At 35.3% G+C, this 27,775-nt stretch overlaps 2 protein-coding genes across 3 annotated transcripts in view; both read right to left on the bottom strand.

Moving 5' to 3' along the window:
* Positions 1 to 12,374, bottom strand: part of LOC110383715 (uncharacterized protein) — an 83,270-nt gene extending 70,896 nt beyond the window's left edge. Inside the window, exon 1 of the mRNA XM_049838292.2 lies at positions 11,946 to 12,374. Within this exon, the coding sequence (XP_049694249.1) occupies positions 11,946 to 12,009 (64 nt within the window). The 5' untranslated portion in view covers positions 12,010 to 12,374. The remainder of the gene's footprint in view (positions 1 to 11,945) is intronic.
* A 4,610-nt stretch (positions 12,375 to 16,984) lies between these two features.
* LOC110382866 (tRNA endonuclease ANKZF1) lies at positions 16,985 to 25,817 on the bottom strand. Of its 2 annotated transcripts, XM_049838290.2 has the most exons (12): positions 25,525 to 25,817; positions 24,916 to 25,122; positions 24,472 to 24,635; positions 23,763 to 24,041; positions 22,006 to 22,077; positions 20,726 to 20,948; positions 20,355 to 20,499; positions 19,753 to 20,068; positions 19,318 to 19,475; positions 18,729 to 18,870; positions 18,111 to 18,263; positions 16,985 to 17,725 (listed from the first exon to the last, which is right to left on the bottom strand). In XM_049838290.2, the coding sequence occupies exons 1-12, from the start codon at positions 25,646 to 25,648 to the stop codon at positions 17,579 to 17,581; spliced, it is 2,130 nt and encodes a 709-aa protein (XP_049694247.1). In that variant the 5' UTR covers positions 25,649 to 25,817; the 3' UTR covers positions 16,985 to 17,578. The 2 variants fall into 2 exon arrangements, with proteins under 2 accessions (XP_049694247.1, XP_049694248.1); XM_049838291.2 differs by lacking the exon at positions 22,006 to 22,077 and having other exon boundaries at positions 25,525 to 25,816.
* Between the last annotated feature and the right edge of the window lie 1,958 nt (positions 25,818 to 27,775).

The following is a 27,775-nucleotide window of genomic DNA, read 5'->3' as shown; positions in this document are numbered from 1 at the left end:
CCTTTAGATTTTAATATAGTTCGGACTTAATCGGAACTGCAAATTCATGGAATATTGCTTTAAATAGGTACATTTGAGGAGTGCAAACATGATTTTGTGTGAAGTTCAAGTACCTTCAAAGGCTACATGGAACAGTAGTAATGAATTGATATCGTACGCATCCAATCATCAATTCATGTGATACTTTTACGTTATCAGCAGAAATTTCTGGTTCCTATAAAACAAGAAACTAGATATTCGTTTTGCTTGCGGATGGTTAATTTTACGAATTATTCTTCGAGACTAATAAAGTTTAATAATCATAAGCAAAACCTTCTCCTTATAGAAATGGGTCATAAAAGAGCGTAAAAAGGTAGTTACGTATTGGTAATAGTCTGAGCTGTAACCGCACTAGGAGTAATGGACATGAGTGATGAAAACCTCTCATCAGTTTTCATGCATATTCAGATATTCAATCGCTCAATCTCTGCTGAAAGATGACACGTTTAGAAGCATTTTCTTTTTAGTTCCTTTAATATTGTTAACTAGCCTTTTTCCCGCGGTTTCTACCACGTCCCGTGGGAACTACTGTCAGTTCCGGGATAAAATAAGGCCTATGTTGGCTTTCATGCGGGATGAGTGCAGCTTTCCAACTGTGGAAGATTTTTTCAAATCAGTTCAGAAGTTTCGAAGTTTTAGTCGGTTGTTTGTTTATATAAAACAATGTTTCCTCTTTATTACATTAGTCTAGATATAGTATAGATTTAATGAAAATAACCTAAATCTGGGTATTTATATTTCAGCTCAAAGCTTACCACATAAAATAAATGCTCAGCTAACTCACTTTGTAAGCGGATCAGAGCGGCATTAATATGTAATTTAATAACATAAAGATGCAGTATTTAGCGTCTGCAGCCTTAATGCTTTAGTATAGTAAATCCTTGTGTTAAATATTTTTTTAATTAATTTGAAGAAACTACGTTATTTCAACTAATTGCACAAAGTTTATGTCGATAATCATCATTCTGCCTGCCCTTATCCCAATAGATAGAGATAGATAGATAGTTGTCGATAGAGAAATAAAATCATTTGTGAGTGGGTGAAATAAATTAAAATCTGCGTCAATAGTTCTACGCCCTTTCCCAATATTCCATCTGTTGATTGGCTTATTACTGGAGATATAATTTTGATATTAGTACCATTCAAGTTATGACGAATTCCTGTCTCTAGTAGACAAGGCAATAGGTAGACAGAATATTGTGAACAGCCGTTAATGAACGTAGTTCCAACAGCAGATATCAAAATTAAATAATATACTGTAATCAAAAATTCCCTTGACAGTGACAGTCTTACATTACAAAACAGAAGCACGCCACTATCACATGGGTATCAGGTTATCAATAACAAAGGAGTAGAAATATCATTGTGGCGCGATTTGCTTGCGCGCGCGCATCGCTGTGCAAGGAATGCACTAATTGTGACCGTGGGACTGCGCCGACTACATAATAATATGCTGAGTTGGATTTCGTGATGTATTAGCTGAATGACCTTTGTATAATAAGGAATAAGATAAGATTTTACAAGTATTGAAAACATTTAACAGATTTGTTGCTGTATGTATTTATAAGAACACTCAACGTTATTAGTAACTTTTAACCGACAATTTATAGTTATTATTTTTTAAAGTATTGCAGGTATATTGTCCATTAGGATTAAAAAAGTGAAGTAAAATAAAAGGCAAATGCAGACAGAACACCCGGATATTTGAAAAAGTAGAAAGACCGCGGGAACCAACACTTAATTTATTTCAATAAAAAAACCTTGTCCCTTGTTACATAGTCTAGCTGGGTTAATTAATGCACCTACAATGCAACCCGTTTCAATGTCAATTATGACATGTAAATGCAGATCTTGCATTATATAAAACTGAATAAAAATAGCAACCATTTCTTACGAGGTACCTACTATCTTCTCTCATTCAAAAAGAAAATCATAATAATCAATGCAGATTGACACTCTTACTTTTTTCATACATTCCGAGGGTTACCATCAATTCTATCCTGATCTCTACATTCACCTTTAGTAGATAGTTCCCAAATACAGTAAGAAGCACGTGATATGACTATGAAAAGTAACATTGGGACTCTCTAGCCAAGACTTGCCAAAACTAAGTCGAAAATATAACAAATATTACAGCTTCATCATCCAATAATGTCAGGACGAAACTCAACCCCAATCTTCGTCCCGAGCAACAATATTTTCTGATTTAAGCCTCCTTACATGACGGCCTGATTTACTACACATCCGACCCCACTTTCCCCTTATACATATTTTATTAACAGGGACAAACAATGTTTTAAGACAAAGTAATGTTTCTCGATCATGTTTTCACTGGCAAGGATTATTATATTTCGAAAGGAAATAATTTATTGTGAAAGGGAAAGGGCCAGAAAAGTATACGTTCCCCTTGAGAATATTTTGGAGATAAAAGTGTACGTTCTATCGTATTTGCAGACCCATTCTCATAGGTAGAAGGTATGAATTTGACAGTTTTATCAATATTTTCAAAGTCGCGTAAGTACAAAATTAAGAAAATTTCTCAGTACTAATTAAACTTAATTCATAACGTTCCCAATTAAGTCCTCATTCGGGTCTCTTGGAGTTAAGAACATGGCTCGAAATAAATTTTCTATTCGTAGAATTCTTTAAAATATATTTTTCACACGAAGTTCAGAAACCTCAATTAATTATCGTTTCTTGTAGGTGTCTTTAGAGCCGATTTACTTTTACAAACTATTATGCAATAATTTGAATGGCTGGTGATTGAACAACAGACATAATTGAACAAATTGAGTTGTCTGGAGCAAATGTGATGATTCTGTCTGTATACGAAATTATAACATCGATTCTCGGAAAGTCACAATAGCATTGGGAAAATAAAACACATACAATAAAATCTCTAATAACATTCTTCATTTTATACGAAAAAGCGAAATAAAATAGAAATCTGACTAGGTTAGAATATGAAAGGTCAAACCTTTATAGTGATAAGTTGTAAAAAAAACTAAGTCAAGGACTCGACAAAGATCGAGTAAACAGTTACACCTTTTTTCGGTCGTCATCAATCACCAGCCCGATCGATTTGAATACCTGCGAGTGCGAACGTTCTTATTTAAGGGCGCCCACTATATTTTTAAAAGGCTAAAACATATATACTTACTACAATATAAAGAGGAAATATTTTTTTGTTTGTTCCTAAAAGGCTACGAAACTATAGAACTGAATTGAAAAATCTTTCACCGTTGGAAAGCTACACTCTTCCCGTGTAACATAGATTATATTTTATCCTTGTACGGGCAGTAGTTCCCACGACGCGGGTGAAACCGCGTTAAAACGGCTGGTTTAAAAATTAAACTTCACCCACGTTTATTTCGCGCTATGCTGAACTAATTGTCATTTGATTAACGCATAACTTTGCACTACACGTTTGATTTAAAACAGCATGATTGAAAATACCAGCGCAATATATACTACATTAAACATGTGGATTTTGCGCAAATAAATATTCATGAATTTGCTCAAAAATAATAGAGATTTAACTGTAGGCCTGTAATCGTTTAATCGTTTGATGTAGGTGTCGTGTCATGTACCTGTGTATTATTTGACAAAGCAGTTATATTTATTTTTATTCTGAATTCGTCACATTAACATACATATGTATCTGCTTTGTTATGTACCTATATACAGCGCTATCATCATCACATGAAGACTTTTTAATGCCCCGTTGTCGGGCAGAGGTCTCTTCTCATGCAAAGAAGGAATGACTGTTAAACACCACGCTTGGCGTACCTGCCTATTGGCGATTTCAGACTTTAAAATCAAGATATTTAGAAAGTAGATACATCTTAGAATGTAACTCATTGGTACTTGCTAACCTAGAATCCACAAACGTAAACTTGAGAGGCTGGTACTTAACTTAAACTACCAGGTCGGCATCAATTTAAATAAAAGGTAATATGTCGAATACTGCAGTACATATGTGTCGTTTTTCGTCTGACTGCCAAATCCACCTGGCGGAGGATCAATCCAGGCTCACCTGCCAAATGACAGCGATTGCCATCATTTAGGTAGAGTAAGTAGTAGATTTCAGTTGGCAGTGGGCTGAAGGCATGAGGTATTGATGAGCCATGGCAAGAGTTGAAAGCAATTCTAAAACGCCACTTAAAATGTTTAAGGGACACTTTATGAATTGTTTGTTTATATAGATATAAGTAATGTAGGCTTTAATACCACTGAATTCAATCGCTAGTAGGTATATAAACGATTCAAAAAAGTGGTTGGAAAATTCCAAGGAAAATTCGGGATTCTGACTAATTTTATTCGTAAAGTTGTAGATCAACATTAAAAGTGTTTATACAATCTCCACCAACTCATTTTATAAAAGGAAAAATAACTTTCGTAAACTAAGAACCGTTCCCGAAGCTCTAGAAATAACACAGACTCCGAGCAAAAAGTTTCACTCAATACGGTTCAGCGATTTCCAAGAAAATCCTGCACATGTAGATGTAATTACTGAAAAACGAAAACCACTTTCAGAAGTCGTTTAAAATAAAATTTTAATTTGTATTAAAATATTAATTGGAAACGAAGACCTGTCTGCCTAGCTGCCTACTTACTTTTAATTGAAATTGGTACAATTCATAATTGTACACTAATGAATACAGACGTATAATTAAAATTGATGTAGGTATTTACAGTTTTTGGGGCACAGCAAGTATTTTTTTCAGCTATTGAAATGTGAAATGTACCAGCACCATACATCAATTTATAATTACGGCGCATTGCAATAATCACGGAGATATGCACCCGACGTTTATTGTTTTGTGCCAGTGGGACGAAACCCTCCATTTTTCGATCCATTTCAACGAGCACAAAATTCAGTCCATAATAAATAAATCGTTGCAAATATCTACTCACTTAGCTATAATTCGTGTAAATTGGAATTACGACTAGTTCGAACCATTACACATTATTTGGGCTCCAGTAAACTCGAAAGGATTATGATATATTAATATGAATCGCTCTCGGATGATCGGCCTGCTATGTAATCATTTTATTCGTATCATAGAAATCGCTTTTTGTATTGCTATGATTTACTACAAACAGCCACATTTTACTGTACTTAAGAAACATTAGAATGCTCGAAAAAAAATATATTCATAACATTCTTAAAATCTATTATGAATCTAATATAAGAATAGACAACCAATAGACAGGACACCTACACTAAATAAAAAAAATAAACGATAAATATCTCTACGCATACAAAATTACCACTTAGGCTAATGCGATTCATTTTAATATTTATTTATCTTGATAATGATCACTAATCATTTCTCATCCGCCTACTAATGAAGCGGTAAAACTTAGGTGTGAAGAATGCTCTTCCTCTCAACTACTAATGATATTAATAGCCTTATAAATCTTTAGACAGTCCCGCCGCGGTGATTAATTTGTATTTAAAAGCTACGATAGTCAAATAAAAAGATAAATTGTTTTATTATAAGTTGCTTCATAAAGCCAGCTTAAATTATTGGAGATTATTTACCGTCCATGAATACCAATATGATTAAGAGGTTTTTGCTTTTTGTGAGTGAAAAGGATAATCTTCGTAACTACTGAATTGATTTTGTTTCTCTATAGAAATCCCGTAAATAAATAGAGTAAGAGAGAGACTCTAATTCTTGTGTAAGTATGTGTTAATGAATGCTAATGAAAAAGAGTCTTACTTTTACGAAGTATGTAGTTGGAATTAGTCATAATAACGCTTCAAATTCATTAAGTTGCTAAGTATGTCTTATGAACTCACCTGTCTATTGTGATTATACCTTTGAGAATTATTCATACAAGTTAATTTGAATATTCAAAGAGAATTGCTTGTTCCAATTAGCCAAAAAAGTTGTTCATTTTAGAAACGAGGAATAACATTAATTCGTTTGGATTACGCTGAAAAAATAACGAAGTCGAATATTTAAAAAATCGTGTAAATGCCACAAAAGGCAATCGTTTTCGATTTATCTAACAAAAAGTCGATCGTTGTAAAACCATTGGAAATATTGGTAAACGATAAAAAATAAATGTTCAAGTCAAATTACGATTACTGCTGTGATGTTGTAATAATATTTTTATATTTATTTACTTTTATGCGCATCTTTCACTGTTTTACGAATGATTGGTTTTATTTGTATCGCTGGGTTCTGTATAAATCTGTGAACACAAATTATTATTTATGATCTCAACTAGGTACAAAAAGTAACTTTCGCATGTAGATATGTATAACATTAGTAAGGAAGGACCAAGAATAATTCCAATAAGTAAATATTATTTAATAGTAGATATCTAGATAGTATAGAGTAGTTCTTCTATTTGGATACAAAACGTGACTTAAAAAACAAATAACAACAACAAACAATAATCACGTTGCACATTTTTAATTGATACTTACGTCTAATTAAAATGTACTTAAGTCGCTCTAGAACTCTGTATAATCTAGAATTTTGTGTAATCCACGACATGTCTACAGATATTAGTTTCACTGCAGTTAACTCAAATCCCAAAACTAATTACCGCGAGTTCTGACTTGGCAAGCGCCTGGACTTGTATCATAGAAAATTGCGTTTTCATGATAACTTCCAAGATAAAAATCTACATTATAATATTGTAGGAAGCAGAAATTACATGTCGGATACACTTATTCACACTTTTATTACTTCGAAATATACGGAACATACGAAAATATATTTTATATACTTCAGCTGGGTTTGCAGCCGCGGTCCCACAGGAAACGTACCTACATTTTTCAGGCTAAAAAGTATGCCTAGTCACTCACGTTACCCGGAAAACTACCATATAGCTAGCCAGAAAAACTGTACGTAAATCCATCAGTCCATTTCTGTGGGTATCAAAACAAACCAACAATCATGCTGATGTATTTTTGTGGTACCTATTAACCACTAACAAGGAAGTTGACATTTATTTTCCATTATAATTCTAAGTTTAGAAAATAAAAAAGAAATGAGGTCAAATCGACTTATAATATTCGTCCACAAAATAACATTAAAGCAATCAACAGATCCGTTTACTATAATTAGAGTGGGCTATCAATAATTTCCATTGGAATTAATTATCCTGAAAGTAGGACACTTTTAGTCGATTAAAAAAATCGACACACAATCGACTAAAAGAAGACATTTTTAATTAAACGTCACCTACGTGGAAACCCTAGTTTATTACAGCCACGGCTAGCAATGCAAGCCATCCGAGTTATCTCTTCGGGTAATAAGCTTTGAAATCGATTTAAAACTATCGTATGGGTGCCCGAGAGCCGGGCAAACAAACTAATAAACTTTCTCTTTTTATATTGCATAGCTTCAGACTATATTGATCCGATTTTTCCGGATGAGGAAACTATCTAGAGTCTCGTCACACGTTGTAATGAGCCTCGATGGCATGTGTACTGGTCCTGCTTTGTATTGTTTCCATAATCTAACCATTTTCTTGTCCGTTGTGGAGCTCATTTTCTTTAGAGAAAGACCCAATTGGCACACGAGTGGTGGAGTAGAATTAAATTAATTACAAATTGAAGATTACCAAACAAATGCTTTGGCGAGCGAGAATTGCGCCACGGTATATTGTCCACTACTATATACATATTGTCTACTACTATGTAAACTACCATAAAAGCAGAGTTAGTTTTTGTTGCGAAAATAAAAATATCTATAGTTATTCATAGTTATTAAACAGGCCCCTAAATTCTGAAAGTTATGACAAACTACAAAAACTCTACAATACAACTGTCGATTAATTTCATAATTATTACAGCAATAGAACCTGTATGTATAAAGTATCAGCTTTCAGTCTGAGGAAGTCTGGCAATGTAAAGTCCAATAAAAAGTTTTATTAGACGCAGGAACTTCTTCTCGGCTCGAAGACATCGGAGTTTAGCTAAATATGTCATTTGTACTGGCTACTTTTTTACTATCTACGCTTTATGGCGGGTTTTGAAGACTAACATTTCAATTTGGTGCTAAATACAGTCAGATCCAAAAGTAAGATGATCCAGCAGTTTCTGGTGGTCTAATGATATATTAATTGATATTTAATCGTGTGCTTCTTGGCAGTTAACCATGACTTACTGACGTTGACACCAAAAAAGATGTATTCTAAGAGTATAATCTATGGTTGTATTGGTCAAAGCGTCTTTAAAAAGAGTGTTCTTTCAGTATTTTCAATTATGGAAAGTCAGCTTGATAAATCTCGTTTACTTTGTGGGAATACAAAAGAAATGGTTTCTGTACAATACAGATGAAATTCGCTGAACACAATGTTTTGTAGCTCTTAAAATTGATAAAATGCCATAGAACAAGGACAATAAAAATTGTCTATTGTCGACGGTCAAATCTTTTTAAAGGTGACTGTACCAAGGTACCATCTAGATAGAAAGACCTATATAAGCACTTTATTGATTTTCATTTTATTTTACAGTGAAAAGTTTTATTTTAAATGTTTGTAAAAGTTCAGCGTCTAAGCACTAGATCTAGACTGGCTGGTAATATATTATTTTGGAAGTACGATCCACAGACTGGACTGTTAGATAAATTTTCGCCTGTGAACTTGTTAGGAGATACGATCTATGTGCACTTCAGGATTAATTTCCAGAAAGTTCACCAGAAAACAATGTGAGGAAGTAAAGTTGTATATTACTTAAATTCTGTATTACTTTCCAAGTTGTAGGTCGCTGTGTTAATTTTGTATTAAGTTTCATAACATCACAAGTTTTTTAACATTTATTTACAAACTTTGAAACGTTGAAGGGTTTTATAGCTTCCTTTTTGTCGAGGAGAAAATTAAATTAATAATTAAGTAATTCTCCAGCAACTGCGTGTGTTTTGCGATCATTTCCCATAAAATATGACCAAGTTTCGTACTTAATGCCTTGTTTAGTTTTATAGCGACGATTAGCAAAACAGTCACATAAAGATATGTTAGGAAAGTTAAACGCTTGTGTTAACTATGGTATGTCGTGACTAACGACTCATTAGACCACTATCTATTACTAACACGAGCCTATCCACAGCCAAGACTTACGTGTGTTCACGTGACGAGCTTCTAAACACAAAATTATTGAATCATGGCGTTGCAAACTTGAAACGTACTTTTAAACATTTAATTATGAACTGCGGTTAAATACTTAATTATTTAAAATTACTGAGATATAGGAACTTATAATGGAAAAAGTTTTCATAGAACAATTTTCTTGTTCAGTGTTTTGTGTACCGTCATAATTTTTTTTATGTGTATGTAAAATATTTTTTAAAGCTTTTTAGGAAATTGAATTCTTATTTCTAACATTTACATAGGATACCAAATACGGTCGTATGATAAAAGCCAGGTTGCTTGCCACGGTCAGTGGATTCGCCGCGGATGGGTGACTATTTCAAAGCCCGTTTCTTTCGTTACTAAAATCATTTTATAACCTTACTTCAACAGTAATAGTTCTTTACAGTAACAACAATATTTTTTCGAAACACCGATAGGTAAGTACCTATACGCCATCTTATCAACAAATGTCGTGTCTCCTAGCAACTTAATAATCACAAGCAATCGTTTATTCAGAAATCCGCTATCAATATTTCAGAGAAAGCCTAGCCAGATGATATGATTAGAGTGATGCTCCTTATCTTTACATGTAGATTATTTTGCAATCATCATCTAACGAGCCTTTTTCCTAACTATGTTGGGGTCGGCTTCCAGTCTAACCAGATGCACCTGAGTAGGTACCAGTGTTTTACAAGGAGCGACTGCCTATCTGACCTCTTCAACCCAGTTACCCGGGCAAATCCTTGGTAAGACTGGCGTCAGACTTACTGGTCTTACCTACCCGTAACGACTGCCAAGGATGTCGGGACCAACAGTTTAACGTGCCCACCGAAACAGAGTCATGGATGTCCAAGATACACTTAGAATACATACGTAGATTATATTGCAATGTAAAAAATGTATCTGTAGCTCATTCTTACAGAACCTCATTTCAATGTTATCCTCCTTCATCCCCACGGAGTTGCATTAAATATCTGTGGGCATTCGATAAAATGATCATAGCGGCCCGGCCTTAGACCCGAGGAATAACGAGGCGATATCCCAGATATATGTGGGAAAGGATCTGCGCCGATTTATTGAAAGTTCATAGACTAAGTAGAGGTTTAATGCCTTGGGTTATGGATACTTATGGCCTTTTCTTAATGCCGTGATAAGTTTTTTTTTTTGAGACGTTGAATTTTTTTTTTGGTAGGTACATTTTACGCGATATCTGTTTTAAAAAATGTTGAATTTCTGAATTAGTTTGCATTTGAAATGAAAGTACTGAAACCAAACCAGGAAAATGAAAATTAAAGAAAAACGAATCTGTTTCTTCATCTATTGTGCCACAAGCAATGATTGTGTTAGCTGTTACTTCATAAATTAAAATATCTATACAAAGGATAAAGGATAAATATTTCAGTAATAAGGCATAACATGAATTGTTTTGCTAATGATTAATTTTATTGTTTTGTCAATGCGGGGTTAGATATTGACAAAACAATTTTCAATAAGTATGTTTGTTTAGGCAAGTAACCAATGAATGACCCCGTTCGCACAGTGACATACCTACGTACTTATAAATACACTATAGTAACCTACTTATTCAAAAGACAAGCAGTAGGTACCTAGGTACTACTTATTGCACCTAGGCATCTACTGGGCCCCGATTCTCCTAAGTTAATAATGTCAAAATCGAATAGAAATCGAATCGCAATATGATCGTAATAGCCGTTTTAACCATATCGGGCATTCTGCTACTAATAAAAGACCAATCGTATTCGATTGACATTTGATTGGTGTGCGATTGGTCTGCTATTTTGATGATTTTGGTCTATACGGTAGTTTGCTGAACAATCATTTTGCAATCGTAAATCATTTGCAGACAAAATGATTCATTATTGAATGACAGAAATGGATAAAAACGTTTATTTCAAAGAAAAAATAGCGGAATGCCACATACGCTTCAATCGTAATCGAGTCGGGATTGGATCTCAGTCGAATCGAGTCGAACGTCAATCGAATGGCGCTTAAGTAAAATTAGGAGAATCGGGCCCCTGATACTGTACATGCAACTGTAATTCAACAAAAATATTCTAAATTGTCTACAAAAGTTGGTCAACCAGCGAAGATTTACACAAAAACGAACGCAATACAGCAAACACCGCCAGAAACGTTCACCAAATTAAAATACAATCTAAATCAAACATTACAAAATAAGACAAGCATCTTTACGTGTTGCAATGCACAAAATTGCAGCCATTATTCATACATCACATAATTCTATCGTGTTTCCCTTTCATGCCGTGTGTACCTACGGGAGATTTTAATCGTTTTAAATAGGTAAGCCAGAGACAATGAATTTTAAAATATTCGGCCTGCATGGTCAAGCAGCGTGAGCTATGATTGTTTCGAGTAAATTAATGTCCTGGAAATGTTTAAATTCTGCATTTTTAAATTCTTTGCATTTCACGACTGTAATCTTGTCACGTTAATTTATTGTCATGAATGCGTTATCAGTTTTTATTCCTTTGTGAAGAATACTTACATTCAACGTTTATTGGAAATATTTATAGCGGAAATTAATGCTGCATAAAAAGTTTTCAGAACAGTCCAATAACGAGTAAACTCAGTTGAAGTAATTGACTGCGTACCTACCTAATGAGGAATTTCCCGGTTTATTATTATCGCGGAAAATGGTTATTGCCTAATATTATGTTGGACTTAAGTATAGAATATGTAAAGACTAATAAATAGTACATGCATAATCAGATTATATTAAATATCCTATTTAAAATAAAGAAATAATAAATATACAAATTACTTACCGACACACGTCGCAAATACAAATAAAACAAATAAATGTACTAAAAAGTTCCATCGCAGCTTCATTTTGATTTTTTATAGTTCACCAAGCATTGCACAATAATTATAATCCTAATAAACCACACTCATCGTACGTAATTACTTAACTACTGCCAAATATCTACACACAATAATTGTTTTGCCTTGCATAATAAAAAACAATAAGTCACTTCACAGGCACGTAACAATTAGTCGATTTCTTATTTTAATTTCCAAACTAATCCAGTCTCTATTTACGAAAAAAAGAACTTCAAAATTCAAATTTCGAACGAGAAATTTGGCGCGAAGCGTTCACTATGCACGCGAGTAAAGTTCGGAATGTAAGTGTGTAAAGGCACGCATACACTACGCGGTGGTGATCGACCCCACCGGAACCACAGTCGGTGGGCGCGCGACTGCCGACTCCATGTGCACCGCACCGAAACGTAACTTAAGACAAACTTAACTTTTGCCGTTCTCTAGCTCTTATCCGCACGTAATAAGGTCTATTATAAAGTTACACTTATAACAGTATTTGCGCCTAATGATAATGTTCGTAGTTTTGTAGAGCGTACGCGCATAGAAACGTTGTCACCCTATTGAAGGTATTGTTACGGAAGGCGATTGGAAAAACAAAGCGTCGACTAAAAAAATTGGGTATAGTAGATAAAGACGTACGAATTACGCAGTAAAATGGAATGCGCTGGAGGGATTACGAATGAATGAAATACTGCAAATGCAGTTTTTATTAGTCATTGTTTACATTTTTACTGAACCTTGATTGCGGTGCGGTTGTTTTCGATGGCAATAACATAATAAATGCATGTTTTTTATGCATGGTGACACCTGCGTCGAATTAGGTAGAAACTTACAAAAATATAAAAACATACGTTGATGACACTTCAAAAAAAAGCGCTTACAAACTTAGTTTGATTTCAATGAGCACATTAGTCAGTAAGAACCAACAAGTAACAATATCTACGGCTAATTCTGTCGTCAAACAGCTATGAGCTACAGTTGCATATGTGGAGTACGAGTAAATATGGCTCGGGTATCGGCAGCTCGAGTGCGGCTCAGGTGCGCTACACAGCAAGCATATGTCTCAATTAGTCTCAAAGACTGACGAACGAATACTTGCTTACATACAGTTACGTTAGTTTCAAAGTTGTGTTAGTTTTTTTGTAGACTTTGTAGTGGAAAATAAGTCGTGGGAGCAATAGCTAGATGAAATGTGTCATCAAAAAAATAAGATAGACTAGCCGTTTTCCCGCGGTTTCACCCGCGTCCCGTGGTAGCTACTGCCCGCACCGGGATAAAATATAGCCAAACAAACAAAGTTGTCCTCTTTATAATATTACCTAGTATAGAAAAACACGACGCTTATTTTCTCTACATGACAATCTTAAGTGCGATCGTTAAATAAGGTAGCTATTAATTAAGGATAGGTAAAAATCAGTTAATAATAATAATAAATCGGCCCCGCAGGGCATCTGAGGCGGATGACGGGGAGTAGCGACCCCGCGGGGCTATATATCCGAGTGCTCCAGGGAGAGTATACTGTCCCCCATCTCCGGCTTGCCGGAGTGAAGCATGACGGGGCATAGGTCTCCCGCCTCTTGGCTTGCCTTCATCGGCCGGTCAGAGTGGAGTCGCTAGAGCAAGGTTAGTCCTGCTCGGAGGGTAGGTGCCTCGTGGTAAGTGGCGAGTGGGCCGGTGATGCTGGACCCACAGGGAGCGCGTGATCTGCGTTTAAAGTCCGCCGAGGTATCCTCACCCTTCTCAGCCGCTCATCTCATGTCCCTGTTGCCCTCTTGTTGCTTTTCAGTGACTGATTCCCGGGGGCCCAGTAAGTGAGTTGGCGAGTCTCCACCTGCCATTTTAACATGTATTTATTACATTGTCATCGGCAGGTTCCCGTAGTTTCCCCATTCCTAGTCCATTAGCATTCCATCACAATAGCCCAAGTAGTTTTCATCCATAGTTAGCAATAGTTTAGCACAGAACCGGGGATTGTCCTTGGGTACATTTCTATAGTGTATACAGGGATAATCGTCGGTTTGTGTCGCCATTTCATTCAAGTTGTCTCAAAAGGGCTTCAGCGTGTTGGCTTCGGCCCCACGTTCGCCTCCCAAAAATCCGGGACTCTATAGTCCCGAGGTCTGGAAGAGACATACATTTATAATAAATCAATAAACCTATATCTCAGACATTATTGTTCCGAAGTGAAAGTAGGTAAAGGCAAATGTCGCTAATCCTTCATTGCAAGTATGCTATGACTCATCTTCCAGCTAAATTAACCGTCGCTAAGTTTTTCATCAAAAAATATTAAACGTTAAGATAGGCAACCTTCAGCTCCTTTGCCACTACAGATGCATCTTTATTGAGAGTCCAAGCTTATTACCCATTTCGCGTTTATTTTGTTTGAGAAATGTAACATTTACCACAACTATTATTTTAACTTCTCACAAGTTTTTCAATGAACCCTCAAATTGGAAGCACGCTTCAATGTTTAGCACATGGCCGGACAAAACCAGCATAATGTCTCAGTATAAAAACAAGGAACTTACCGGAAGATGCAAAAAGTATTGCTCCCTAACCAGCCATGGCACAAGTGTTCCCGTAATAACCATAAAAGGTTTCTTGTGTCCATAAAAACTTGTAAACGTCTTTGGATGGAGCTCGTTGCTAAGCAACAACGATGTTGATTGGTATATTAGCAAGGTTAAGCTACGCTAGACGTGGTCATTCTATGGATGGGTGACCGTTATCTTAATAGGTATGTCGAGACTCCTTAGAGCCGATGCACGTAGGTTAGTCTATCTTGCTATCGACCTCTGTCGGATCAGTGTCGAATTATCGCCGCAATGTATGGAAGTCCTAGCAAAGTAAGGTACAAAAAAACGTATTTCCTTAGAATTTCTTTATTCCAATGTAAAAGCAGTACAATATGGACATCTATTTCATAATTACATCAAAATGGTCAAAGTCAGAACTAGAATCATTTTATTGTCGTGTAGTGACAAAACAATATATAATTTTTTGTATGAACTTAAACAAACAACAACACTTTTTATATGTAGTTAAATATACTTAGTATAAATCAAGATGTTTCAATAAAGATAAAGAAATTGTAAATAATATTTCATTCGACATAAGGAACATCAGTGAAAACTTTTAATTATTTAAAACTGTCATCCACAAACAGCACGTTATTAAAATCCTTATTCCAATACTCTTAAGTCTCATATTTGTATGACACTTTATAAGTGTGAGCTATTTTACACTAATTTAATATCCATCATGATGGTAATACATTATGCCTTGCCTTGTATCTTGCCTTCCATTCGCGGACATCCTTACTTTAATTCACTAATTTTATAATAGACACCCATTCATTCATAATACTAACTTTTATTTATACGAAAACATTATGCATAAAAATTCTCTTGAGTCATCTGAGTGATTAACATTTCAAAATTCATCAACATGTGCAGGAATGCACGATAGCCAAAAAACACTTCTGGGGCCAAAGCAAACTTTGTCCTGCTTTGGCCCACCTTCTTTATTTTAGAAAAGGTATTGTCAAAAACCATTTGAATTTTTACTCTCTAAACTTCATAAAGACCAGTCCGTATTTACAATTTTGTTTTTCTAGAGCTATGTACAAACTATATTATTTCTTCAATAAAAAGAATATTGTATAAACACCTTATTGAGAAAGTAACGTCACATTTTAAAATATATGTAATACTCGCACCAATTCATACTCGTTTATGCTTTTCATATGCACTTTTCGTATTTAAAACACGCAAAAAATTTAGAATATGATTGTTGTAGATGTAGCTAGCACATTCTAACTATATTTTCTAGGTAATATCACTAAATAGCCAATATAAGTGGCATTTCAGTCCCTTTTCTTTCATGATGTGTGTAATATGAATGTGTAGTGTTGGAAGATAATAAAAACCTAAAAAACTGAAATATTCCGAAATATCACTTTAATTTAAGACGAGCAATCCTTCGTAACGCTTGAAAGTGCTAGTGTAGTGATTGTTACGGCACCTGTTAAAATGTTTGACTCATGCCGTCACAATACAATGTTATCATGTTATCAAGATTTAGTTTTTCTTTGAACAGGTCATGGAATTCTACTAAAAAATACATACAGTGAAATACCATATTCGAACAAATTCTTGTCAAATCGGCTATTGATATTATTATTTCGCTGGAGATAATTTTATTTTGAGCTCTGCGTGCTGGGATTTAAATCATGTCAAAACATTTACTTTGACGTCTACATATTGGGATTATCGCAAATTCACTTATTTGTTGCGACGCGACGAATATGTGGTCTTTGTATCTGCAAAATTTGACTGTGAGTTGTCTTTCTGTTGGCAATTGAATTTATATCGCATCAAACAAGGTCGCATCATTACGTTGTATTCAACGTAACCTACGGAATCTGAAAGACAGAAAGACTAGTCAGGCTATTGCCAAGCCGATGCCTTAATGAGACGAACACGGGACCCAGCTTGTATGACAGATTTAATAACTTCCCTGTCCCATGAGTCATATGTGATACACACCGATTTTTTAACTATTGTGTCTACGTGTGTCAATGTAGGTCAATGGTTAATGTAGGTATAATTCCAATTATTTTAAGTATCGGCGGACGATGGAGGTGAGGGAATGCTATGGGTAACATTAGCGTATTTGTGCTCTGAATTTAGCTGTGGACCGCCTTTAAGTTTGACAATGACAACTGGTGTGAAGGCATAAATTGATTGGCCTAGTGTTATATGGCAGTGTGTAAAAAGGCATTTTATTTTATATTTCGTCAATATCGACATAGCTAATATGTACATTTAAAGGTAAATATTATAGACATATAAAATAATTTACCGCCTTAAGAGTATACCTTAGTACATAAGCTTTGTACAAGACAGCATCTGTTTTACAGCCGCATGGGCAAATAATTGAAAAAGTGAAGAATAAAATTCACGAACGAAAAGAGAAAACAAAATAAAAAGTAATACAAAATTATATTTTGTTCACTTTCAAAGATAAAAAATTACAATAAATAATCCCGTTTTAAGATTCGATGAGTTAACTAGGTGAAAAATTGAGGACGATATTTTTAAATATAGCTAATAACTTTGCTATAAAACGGAATTTAAATATAATATACACAAACCACGTGAAATTATTTATTTTAAACACGATCATAGAGAAATAATATATAAGATTTTTGTAATAAAATAGTAAACTCTATTGACAGATATCTAAATTGTAATCGATTTATTACTACTGTCCTCAAATCTGTCACCTAATCATGCGTCCATTTTCACCCACATCCCCTTCATAATAATACCATCAAGCTGCAGTTTTATCAATCTGCGAGAGAGATTTTACAAAAGAAACAACCAGACCACAGGATTTTAGGAAGGCCAGCATAGGGTTTGTAAGACAACTTTAAAGAAATGATGATACAAAACCGACTATTTGTATTTTCAACCCCTTATTTGCAAAAACCTTCCTAAAAAAGGGTGACGTCGGCAAAAATGGACACAAACATCATGAATCTTATTAAGTAGCTAGTATACCGGCCGCCGTATACTTAAACGCTCATGTTTAGCGGCCTGATCTTCCGATGGCTGTGCAGACAAGGCACTTGGCAGAATTTACAGTCGTCGTACTCGAAGGGCACTTTGGGTAGCTGGTTGCCGCAAAGGAAACAACGTTGTTCCTCTTCTGGCACTTTTTTCTGGAAAAGAACAATATAGTAGGTGAAAAGTTACCAAGATTTTGGACCTACTGGGCCACTAATTGTAATATAGGACACTAGCGTCCACCAGCGGTTTTGTGCCATAGTTCGCGAACCCATTTTACAACAAAAAAATATTTAACAGTCACATGTCATGCTACTTGAATCTAAAATGACAAAATAATCTTAGATCCTTCTTTAGAAACAAACACTACAAGTATTTTAGACAGAGTAAATATGTGGAATTTTATACAAAAAATGTAATGTTCATATAACCGGAGGGTTTAGATGAAGTCGGCGAGTAGAAATAAGAAATTTTGGCGCCATTTTTTCGCGGCATGAAAACAGCCTTCGTCTAAACTCGGCATAATCTATAAGTCCTTACCTTCTTTTCATCAGGGAGCTGTAGGAACTTGGCAGCCTTCAACTTATCGATCTGTCTCTCTTTCTCCCGCTGTCTCTTTGCCTTCTTCTGTTGAGCTTTCTTCTCTTTCTCCTGCTCTAGTTGCTCGGCTGTCACCGGCCCGGGGATTTGGGACTGGAATTAAAATAATTAGATTTAGAAAAAATCTGATAAAAAAATGTTGGGGTAAAAATAAAATAGTAAATAAAACATTTGCCTTAGTAATTTCCACACTCGAAAAGGTAAAGTTATGCAATTATAGGCTCCACAGTTTATTTTAAATAACTCAGTGTTACAACTAGGCAAGACAAGATTCACGTAATTTTTACAACATTTTCGCAGTCATGCGATCTAGTCAGCTGCACGTTTTATACGATTACCTAACATTATGTAACAGTTTTATGTATGACAATATTTAACAGTTACTTTTCTATTTCAAATATACTTTACTATGGCTTCGTTTTGTATCATATTGTGACTGTTAGAGCCTTTTTATCGTCCCACTGCTGGGCACAGGCCTCCTCTCACACGGAGAAGGATTGAGCATTCTCAATGCGGGTTGGTGATTTCAGACTATATGTATATTTGTTTGTATCATACCTTAGAATAATTATATTTATCAGGGTGCTGCGCTTGAAACAGACGAAAGGCGATCCTGGTGTCCTGGTGCGGCGTGGCGGCGTACGGCGTCTGCAAGCCGTGGTTCTTGATGCACGGGTCGCCGCCCGCTGACAGGATCTGACTACAAGTTATAATATATATGTGTGTTTATAAGTATGATTAAAATTGGATGTGACATGAGAAAAACATAACATGATTTACTTTGAAAAATATCGATGTTGTATGTAAATAAAGGTTTTACTGAAAAATATGTATTGCTGAAAATGATCACTCTGTAAAACACCCCGATAAAAAGTAGCTTATTTCCAAATCCGAGGTACCACTTTTACCAGCGCAGCTTTGGCACGATTAGGTAATGAATAAACAAAATCACTTGCATCCCACATATTATAAAAGCTAAAGATTAAACGTTTGGAAGTTTATTCCTAAAAAACATAGCAGTATTATACTAGCTTATATTACAAGTCATCATATAATCTACTTCTTATCCAAGTGCGGGAAGGAGGTCTCTTGGGTCGCGGGTGAAACCGCGGTAAAAACTAATAACTTTAATAATTATTCTACTCACGTGACCATCTCAGGCTTAGCAGCGATCGCGGCTTTATGCAAGGCAGTGTTGCCATCAATAGGATCCTGAATGTTGCAAGCAGCTTGAATATCCCCCTCCCAACTTTCTATAATCGTGTCCAGTGTCGTGTAGTCTTTATCCATGATTGTTCTCCACATCTGTAGACGAGAAACAAAGTGACCATTGAGAATCTTTTACTAGGAATTCAGTTGAAAACGGTGAGAGATAGGCAGGTGGTACAATACATGCCATGTTTACCTGAAAAATCTAAAGTGGGTTATTGTAGGTATTTGACAGTTCATACTTTACTTTTGATAGTGTTCAATATTTATAACATATTTCGTTGTAACGTGAAAATTTGTACTCTACAAAAAAATATATTAAAGTAACTTTTAATGTAGTTTTATGTATTTTTGGATTTCTGGCAAAACCAACCTTTCTCAGATTAGCTGGGATCTTAGGCGGTCCCTTCTTAATCGATGTAACCGAAGTCTTATCTTCTACTTTTTTCGTCTTCTTCTTCTTTTTCATTTCTTTCTTCTCCACGGTTTCACTCTCACTGTCCGTTTCCACACAACTGGGTACCACGCAGTCGTTTAGAAGGTCTTTTCTTGAGTTGGTGATGACCCCATTGGTACTCTGTTCGGATAAGGTCTTGATCCAGTCGGCTGGGGTCTCGGAGTCGATGTAGCAGGGACCCTCGTCTTCGCTGGAGGTCACTTGTGTTGGTAACTCGCGGGGGGCACGCTCTCTGTAAAGTGGTAAGTAATGGTGATTTACAGCTGTAGGATTGTTTACTGCATTAATTAATGTAAGTTTAAGATTTTTTGCTGGATACCGTTTTTGTATAATTTCTCTAGTACATTATAATTCTAAATCAAAAGAAATAAACAAAATCTGAATTCACAAATGAATAGTCATCATCTTTTAAACATGATAAAAAGATCTACGTTCATGCTTTAAAAAAGCCAGGGTGGATATTCGGTTTACTTAATATCTTTTTACTTGTACTTGATGTTAATAAAACAAAAACCAACCTCGATTTAGCTCTGTCAAACACCTTAGCTGGAGGTTTCTGCGCCTTTTTCGCGCGCTCTGCGATGCTAACGTCAGAATTTGTCTTAACTGGTAATTTGCCGCCCGACAATGAAAGCAAAGCCTTCTGGAAGTCTTGTAGCGAATCTGCGAATTAAAATTTATAATACATTTGATTTTTTTTTTAGACTTTCTGTCAGTTGCACAAAGCTCTATTAAAGTTAAAGCTTCTAAGAATCTATTGCTGAATCTTTCTTTGACAACAAGATAAAAAGTGACAGCAATCGATTAAATGAAGCTTTAACTTTAATGGAGCTTTGTGCAACTGGCAGATAGTCAATAAGATCGATTTCCCTTTGAAAAAGGAACGTACCATAAACTTCAATACTGGCCAGAGTTTGAAACACCCTCTTAACCTCCTTGAATGTAGGTTTCCTGGTAGGAAAAGGTAACTGTCGAACTCTGGGATCTTCCTTTCTCAGAGGCGAAGGTTTGCCGAAGATAGCAGCCTGGTTGACTGCTCCAACTGCTCGGTAGAAGACCAACGAACAACCTTTAAGGTCGTCATTCCAGCCCACTAAGATGTTTTGGACATGCTATAAAAAAATTAAAACATTTAAAATTGGAACATTAATATGCGTATAGTCAAATGTCACTTTATTTATGTAGCACCTTTATATTTATCGCTGTCGCTGTATCACATAGTTTAGGATATAAAGATTAAAGTACCAGCAAAAGTGACATTGGAATATTCAGCTTTGAATACTTCTAAATACATAGAATGGCTCGAATAACATCAATAGAAATAAAACAAGTTATCAGAAGATTTTTTCTTTTCATTTATTTTATTATCTGTTCTATTACATACGTGCAACATATATTCGTGCAATTTTCGAACGTGCAAACACATAATGTTAATAATTATGCATGCATGCAACACAGAAATATTACATAGACAATACATAAAGTATCATAATATAGAAACATATTGAAATTAGTAGATATTAAAATAACGACGACGCTTCATTTTGACCCAAACCCGAATCCAAAACTAGTACTCATGGTACCTACTAAATTTTGAAAATTTTCTTTTGTCTCTTCCAGCTTTAATTGCCAATCAGTAAAACTTTCGACTAAAAAATACGCGATGAAATAAGTGAGCCATCAAGTTGATCTCAGTCATCAACTTTTTTCTGATATCTTGAGGCATACAGAGGTAAATGTACAGAAAATATATACGTACATAGTAGACACAAAAGCTGTTTACAGTCACAAACTTCATATTCTAAGCTGTATGGACACATTTACTCTATGAAACTGGTAACACTGCACCGTGCATTTGAAACTGTGTAAGAAATCTTCGAGCAATTTATACTCTTCATTCCTAAATTTTGAGACGAAACGGTAAAGGTAGCATTTTTCCGTTGTTCTTATTAAGGTCCCGAATCAGCCAATTGTCAAATAATTTCTTCATAAACGATGCACGGTGCACACCATTGCACTGTGCTTATAATGATGAAACAGCATTCGCCGAGCATAACGGAACGCACTCGACCAGTCTTATGCCTCGTTTACGCTTCGCTGCGTGCACATTACTTTCTATCACTTGCTCGTGCGACATGGCAAGATCAAAGCAAGCATGGTCACACTTACCATCAGGAAATCCTCTTTGCTGTACTTGAAGCGCCTCAAGATTTGACCAGAATACCGGGGCGCTTTGGTTGTCTGCTCCAGTCAATGAGTGAATGGAAACATGAATGAATGATGATATTGTAAGTACATTATGAACCGTAAAATTTTAACTAAGTACATCCGTTACTTACGACTAACTCCATTACTATGATAGGACTGCTTAAGATTTTGTTGATTAAGGTTGATTTGACTTCGAGCAAAAATTGATTGGATAATATAATCTAAGTATATTGGGTTAGATAAACACTGTTAACTTTTACCATAAGCAATAACCAGATTTCATAAAATTCCACACCTTAGCACTCATATATGATTAGATTGACAAGCTGGTAATTAAAAGAGCACAATTACGTATTAGCAAAAGGTTACAAATGAAAGGCAAAAACATTATAATGATATTGTTATTCCCAAATCCCGACCAAAGCGTATCTTTTGAAGCCTTACCTCGATCCACGCTGATAGCCAAATTGTACAGACTCAAAAAATGGCTTTTACCTAATTTTGCCAATACTTTTACCAAAAAAATAATGCCTTAAATTAAATGTTTAATTATTATGATCGAGAAATGAAATGAAATGAAATGAAATGAAATCGTTTATTTTGCAAGTTGGACATTACATCACTTTTACACGTCATTTTAAGAATGCTGAGGTCGGCATTTCCTAACTGACTGATCCCTGAGAAGAAACGCCGAAACAAACTCAAGGGTCATAGTCTCTTTTAAAGTCCAAACATGTTATAAATCAAGTAATATCATGTGTGAGTGGCACCATGTACGCGGTCTGGAATGGCCTTTTGAGGAAAGAGCCACATCAGGCTGGAGCTGACCAGTCCCAACAGACGGCACGCATGCATCAGTCGTCGTGTAGCTCAAACCATATCTTAGGGAGCTCAACGACCTGTCACACGACGATACCAGATCTGCAGAACATTTGCGTAGGCCATTCAAAGCAAGAGAGCATGTTAATAAACGCATACCTAATTATAAAAGTAGGTATACTTTTTGGCCTGGTAATAACAAAAATGCTTACCATGTAGACAATTTTCTAATTAAAGTACATCAGGATTCTGTTTCAAGTTAATAATACAGCAACATAAAATATTACTTCATTCAAATCAAAGTGGACCTATAGTTGAACCCTGAGTAAGTCTCATAACAACTACAGGAAAAGGCAAATGATACTTACAGTATCAACCCTGAGTTCCCGAGTCACTACCCAATGGGAAGGGTTAGCAGCCCAACGGCCTGATTGGAGAGCTCTAGTTAGAAACAAAGTTTCTGACTTTGAGGAGCGTCGTCGGTCAGAGCTTGATTCTAGACGCGACGAACTGAAAGCCCGACCACCCGCGGCAATCAGTTACAATTATGATAATGGTGTGCTCACATGTCCGCAATGTGCGCGGACCTTCTCAAAGAAGATTGGCTACTGTAGTCATATGCGAGCACACCAGCGACAATTATCTGTACGGAGTTGAGGCAGTCGCCGTGACCGAAATCGGTCTGGAGTCATCATCACCCCACTTCCATCTAAAGAAGCTTACTGTAAATGTAATTAACGAAAAACTTGCTATTTGAATTTATTCCGCATTAAAACGCTCAGCTGAACAGAATCAAAGGCTTTTTTGGAGTCAGTAGACCACATACTCCACATTTCTTAGCTTAGTAGAAAATACTTAAACGAAGTTTTTGATAAGAAGTGCAATTCATGTATACTCACCGCAAGGAACTGCTCCTGATTATATCTTCGCAAACTAGCTCCGGCCGACTTCGGAGCATTGCCGGTCTGGTCTCTAGTACTTTGTGCCATTCCCTGACCTCGCCGAGTGGTGTAAGAGTGAAGGGTTTTATGAATGGCATCACTGCCTCCAGTGAAGATGCAGCCGGCGAAATGACCGCCTGAAACCATGAGGACAGCCCAGCGGCCGAAGCCGGGGCTTAGGAGTTCTTTGACTCGGCGAGACCAAACATGCCCTTCGCCGTCAAGTGACATCTCTTCCTGGAATGGATTATTAATTATTTGTTATCTATATCTATGTATATTTAATGAATTATCTTCCTATCAATACATATAAAACCAGTTAATCGTCAATATTATGTCCGATTGGGTAGTTGACTAGGTCAAAAATAAATTATGTTGTCATATTCATTTCGAAAATCATCTTAAAATAATGTCACTTTCATTTATCGTTTTGATGGAAAAATTGAATTAATTTTTTTTTTTGATAATATGTATAACCTAAGTAAGTATACAGTTTAATGTGAAAAATTTGTGATGTCATACATAGCTTGTGTTTTCATACATATTGCATAGAGTAAAAGTTTTTGAGAGTTCAATAAAAGTCATGAATTTGACTCATTGGAAACTACCATATTGTTTCAGAGATTAATAGGAATAGGCAAATACTTAATTGTTATTTTAAAATTACCTTCCGATGATGTAGCAAGCAGCGGTAGATACAGAACACCTGCCCTTTAGGGTTGGAGTAAAAAGCTTTGCAGTGCCGAGTAGCGGCTGCGAACAGCTCTGTGGCTGTTGTGTTGGGATTGTCTTCCCCCTCAGAGTCACTCGCTGACACGTTGGAACTTTCATCTGTAAATAAAATTGATAATCAATAAAAGAATATATCAAATGATAGCTTAGATTTTGAATTGGTAACATGCAAGCATATAAGCTGGTGACATGGGATTTCCAAAATAGCAAATTTGGTCAACATAATATGCGTACAGTATATTAACTGTTTAAAAAACTACCTAGGAAAGGTTTTATTTGCCATTTAATATAACAAGTACAAAATTAAACAACAATATTTCACAAAATCTAAATTCACTAACATACTAAAGTTATCTAATCTTTCTCCAAAATAACATACCTTGACGGGAATTATATTCTCCGAGTGAGATTGGTTTCCTTCCAAACAGTTTACGTTTCAGATTGTGTGTATGCCAGTGATGCTTGTAGTGGGCAGTTTGCTGAGCTCTGTTAGTGAACGGTCCCACGCCACAGCAAGAACAACTCATGCCGTCCGAGCTACGTAGAGTGAGGGCGCTCAGACGGGTCATCACACTCTCTTCATCCACTGAAATTAGAAGAAAGAAACATAATTAAGGATAAGTATATCTTAGCCTGTGGCCTCTGACATGGAACAACCACTACCACAGATTAACAACTATGTATATATACCTAATATTAAATTACTACAATGTTTATAATCGTATTTTCATTGATCAAATGTGTTCATTATACTTATCTAATTGTGAAACATTTCATTCAACATTAGGTTACAACTTTACTACATAAGTTATGAAATAATTGGAAGGAATGAGGAAAACATTTATCATTATATTATATCATTGATTGATGATTGATGCATGTGCTTCATGAATTAATTGACGTTGCTTTTCCTCGTATTTTTTACTCGTAAACTTTATAGGCACTTGAGGATTAAAAAAATTAATGTTTCCGATATGAGTAGACTTACCAACTGGTGGTGGGTCCGTAAGCATAATATGAGCAACCTTAGCATCTTTGATCAACTTCTCAATTTCATCTAAATCGTATGTTTTGACGATTCTACTTCGAACGAATTCGGTTTTCGACGCCATTGTAGGTTATATTTATAAACTGCACAAGTTAATACAAACACTTCCTTCACATGGCGGCCCTAACCAATAATGAAAAAAATAATGTTGTGCAATAAATTTTTGGAAATCGTGGTGATTGTAAAACAGTAATTAGTTACATATCTGACACTTGACAGTTTTGATCAATGAAATGTGACTTTGAGTGACATTATCAGGGTTTCCAACCCACAGAATAATATTTTCCCATGCCAGGCCTACTACTCTCGCCTAAAAGAACAATAAACGGGCATAAAACTTGAAATATATTTATTTCTATATTTTCTGAAGCTACCATAAAATGTCAGACTTACGGACTGTTAGACACTTTATTAAACGATTTGATCATTCAATATTTAGCACTAGTTCCGCTAGTTCGCACAGGAGAATTGGAGATTATTGCAATTATTTTTTTATTGTGGTATCAATCATTATACTAATTTCCCTTAATCAAGGCAAATCGGTTAAAAGTGGTAACACCACATAACTGACAGTTTAGTGCTGTCACTGTCACGGAAAACCACAGGTAATATAGGAAGTCATTAGGATTTTCCAGTATTACAAAACCATTTAAATGTATTGTATTCAAACTAAAATAAATCGAAATATTATAAATCAATAATTTATAACTTTTTGCATTTCCACTCACAATAATTATCATCTATCACGCTAGTGCTGACATCTAGCTTCACATTGCAAAACTAAATACATCACATATGTTTATATTTTTAGACGCTAGATGACACTAGATGATCGAGTAAAATAATTTTGTAGAATATATTGATAGATTTTTTTTATTCTGCAGAAATCCTTCGACACATACCTACCTACCATTGTTAAAAAAAAACCGAAAGGTTAAACGTTAAAGTAACTTCGTCTGTCTGTCGCGCTTTCACGCCAAAACCACTGACGATTTCAATGGGTACACAGACTAAAGCCCGGGAAATTATGTAAAGGCTAAAATATTTAGTGTGTTTTTATTATTTTTTTATCTGAAAATAAATGATACACGTTCGAAATACCATAACAATCTGAAACAGTTCTTATTCAAAGCTATAGTACAAAAGGAGAAGCAAAAAACAACCAGAGTCGACAGAAACTTCATAGGTAGGTATGTAGGATGACAAATGTGTGATTGGATTCAGTATAATGTGAGGATTACAAAAAGTATTTCACCTATAAAATATTTCGTATCACCTAGAAACCATGAGGTTATCTTTTTATTATAACTAAGTTTACTTTTACTGTATTATGTTCATTAGAAGTTGAATGCAGACTCGTGATTGGACCCTTTTTCATCGCTAAGTTATTAAAATTTGTGATACTTGATAATGTCACATGGCGCGATTTTCATAGACAATTTCTCCAGAAAAGTTTAATAGCCAGCCAGTTATGAAGATTGCATGTACAGTCGTGGTCAACTAATTAAAGACACCCCCTGACTCGAAGTGAAATACCTAAATAGTTATGGTACTGACATGAGCTTAAGCACAATTATTATTAATATGTAATGTTTGTTTTAATATTAATTATTATTAAAACAAACATTACATTGTGTTCTTTAAATTAAGGACAAAAAATGTTTACTTTCTTTAGTACTTTAGATATAACGCTCTATGGGAACTGAACACTAACTTTTGTAGCGGATACTTGGCTGGTCAGCTAATTAAAGACAGTAAAAGCCGAGTTAAGAAAAAAAAAACGAAAGATAGAAATAGTCGCCATACTTTTTGTTTACAGTGAGTAAAATATTTATGAAAACTCAAATTAGTCAATAATTTAGCCTTCCTTCATTAAAATTTTTCATTTTAGTCCAATCAATAGGTACGTACTAAAACAAAAATTCTGTTAAGTAAAATGTTTTAGGCTTTTTTAAATAAAGTTTTGACATCACAATTAATTCATACCACTTGAATTGTAATAAGGACATGGTAATTAATTTATTATTAAAGATGCCTTGTTAATGGTACTAAAAAAGTCAAGGTTTGAGAACAACTGAAAACCGACGCCAAGGAAAACTTGTCCGCAAATAGACTTTATAAGAAAACTAGTCTTTGCCCGCGGCTTCGCTCCCGTCAACTGACTTCTCTACTTTACCCTATTTTTTTTCAT

This window comes from Helicoverpa armigera, chromosome 8, assembly GCF_030705265.1.
Source record: "Helicoverpa armigera isolate CAAS_96S chromosome 8, ASM3070526v1, whole genome shotgun sequence".
NCBI classification, from domain to species: Eukaryota; Metazoa; Arthropoda; class Insecta; order Lepidoptera; family Noctuidae; genus Helicoverpa; species Helicoverpa armigera.
This window is presented reverse-complemented; position numbering and strand designations above follow the sequence as displayed.

Excerpts from the sequence above, each read along its gene's own strand:
- LOC110382866 (XM_049838290.2), bottom strand. The coding sequence starts at position 25,648 with ATGGCGTCGAAAACCGAATTCGTTCGAAGTAGAATCGTCAAAACATAC. Across the intron at positions 24,636-24,915 it reads AGAATATAATTCCCGTCAAG|ATGAAAGTTCCAACGTGTCA; the intron begins GTATGTTATTTT and ends TTTTATTTACAG. Across the intron at positions 20,949-22,005 it reads GCAAAGAGGATTTCCTGATG|CATGTCCAAAACATCTTAGT; the intron begins GTAAGTGTGACC and ends ATTTTTTTATAG.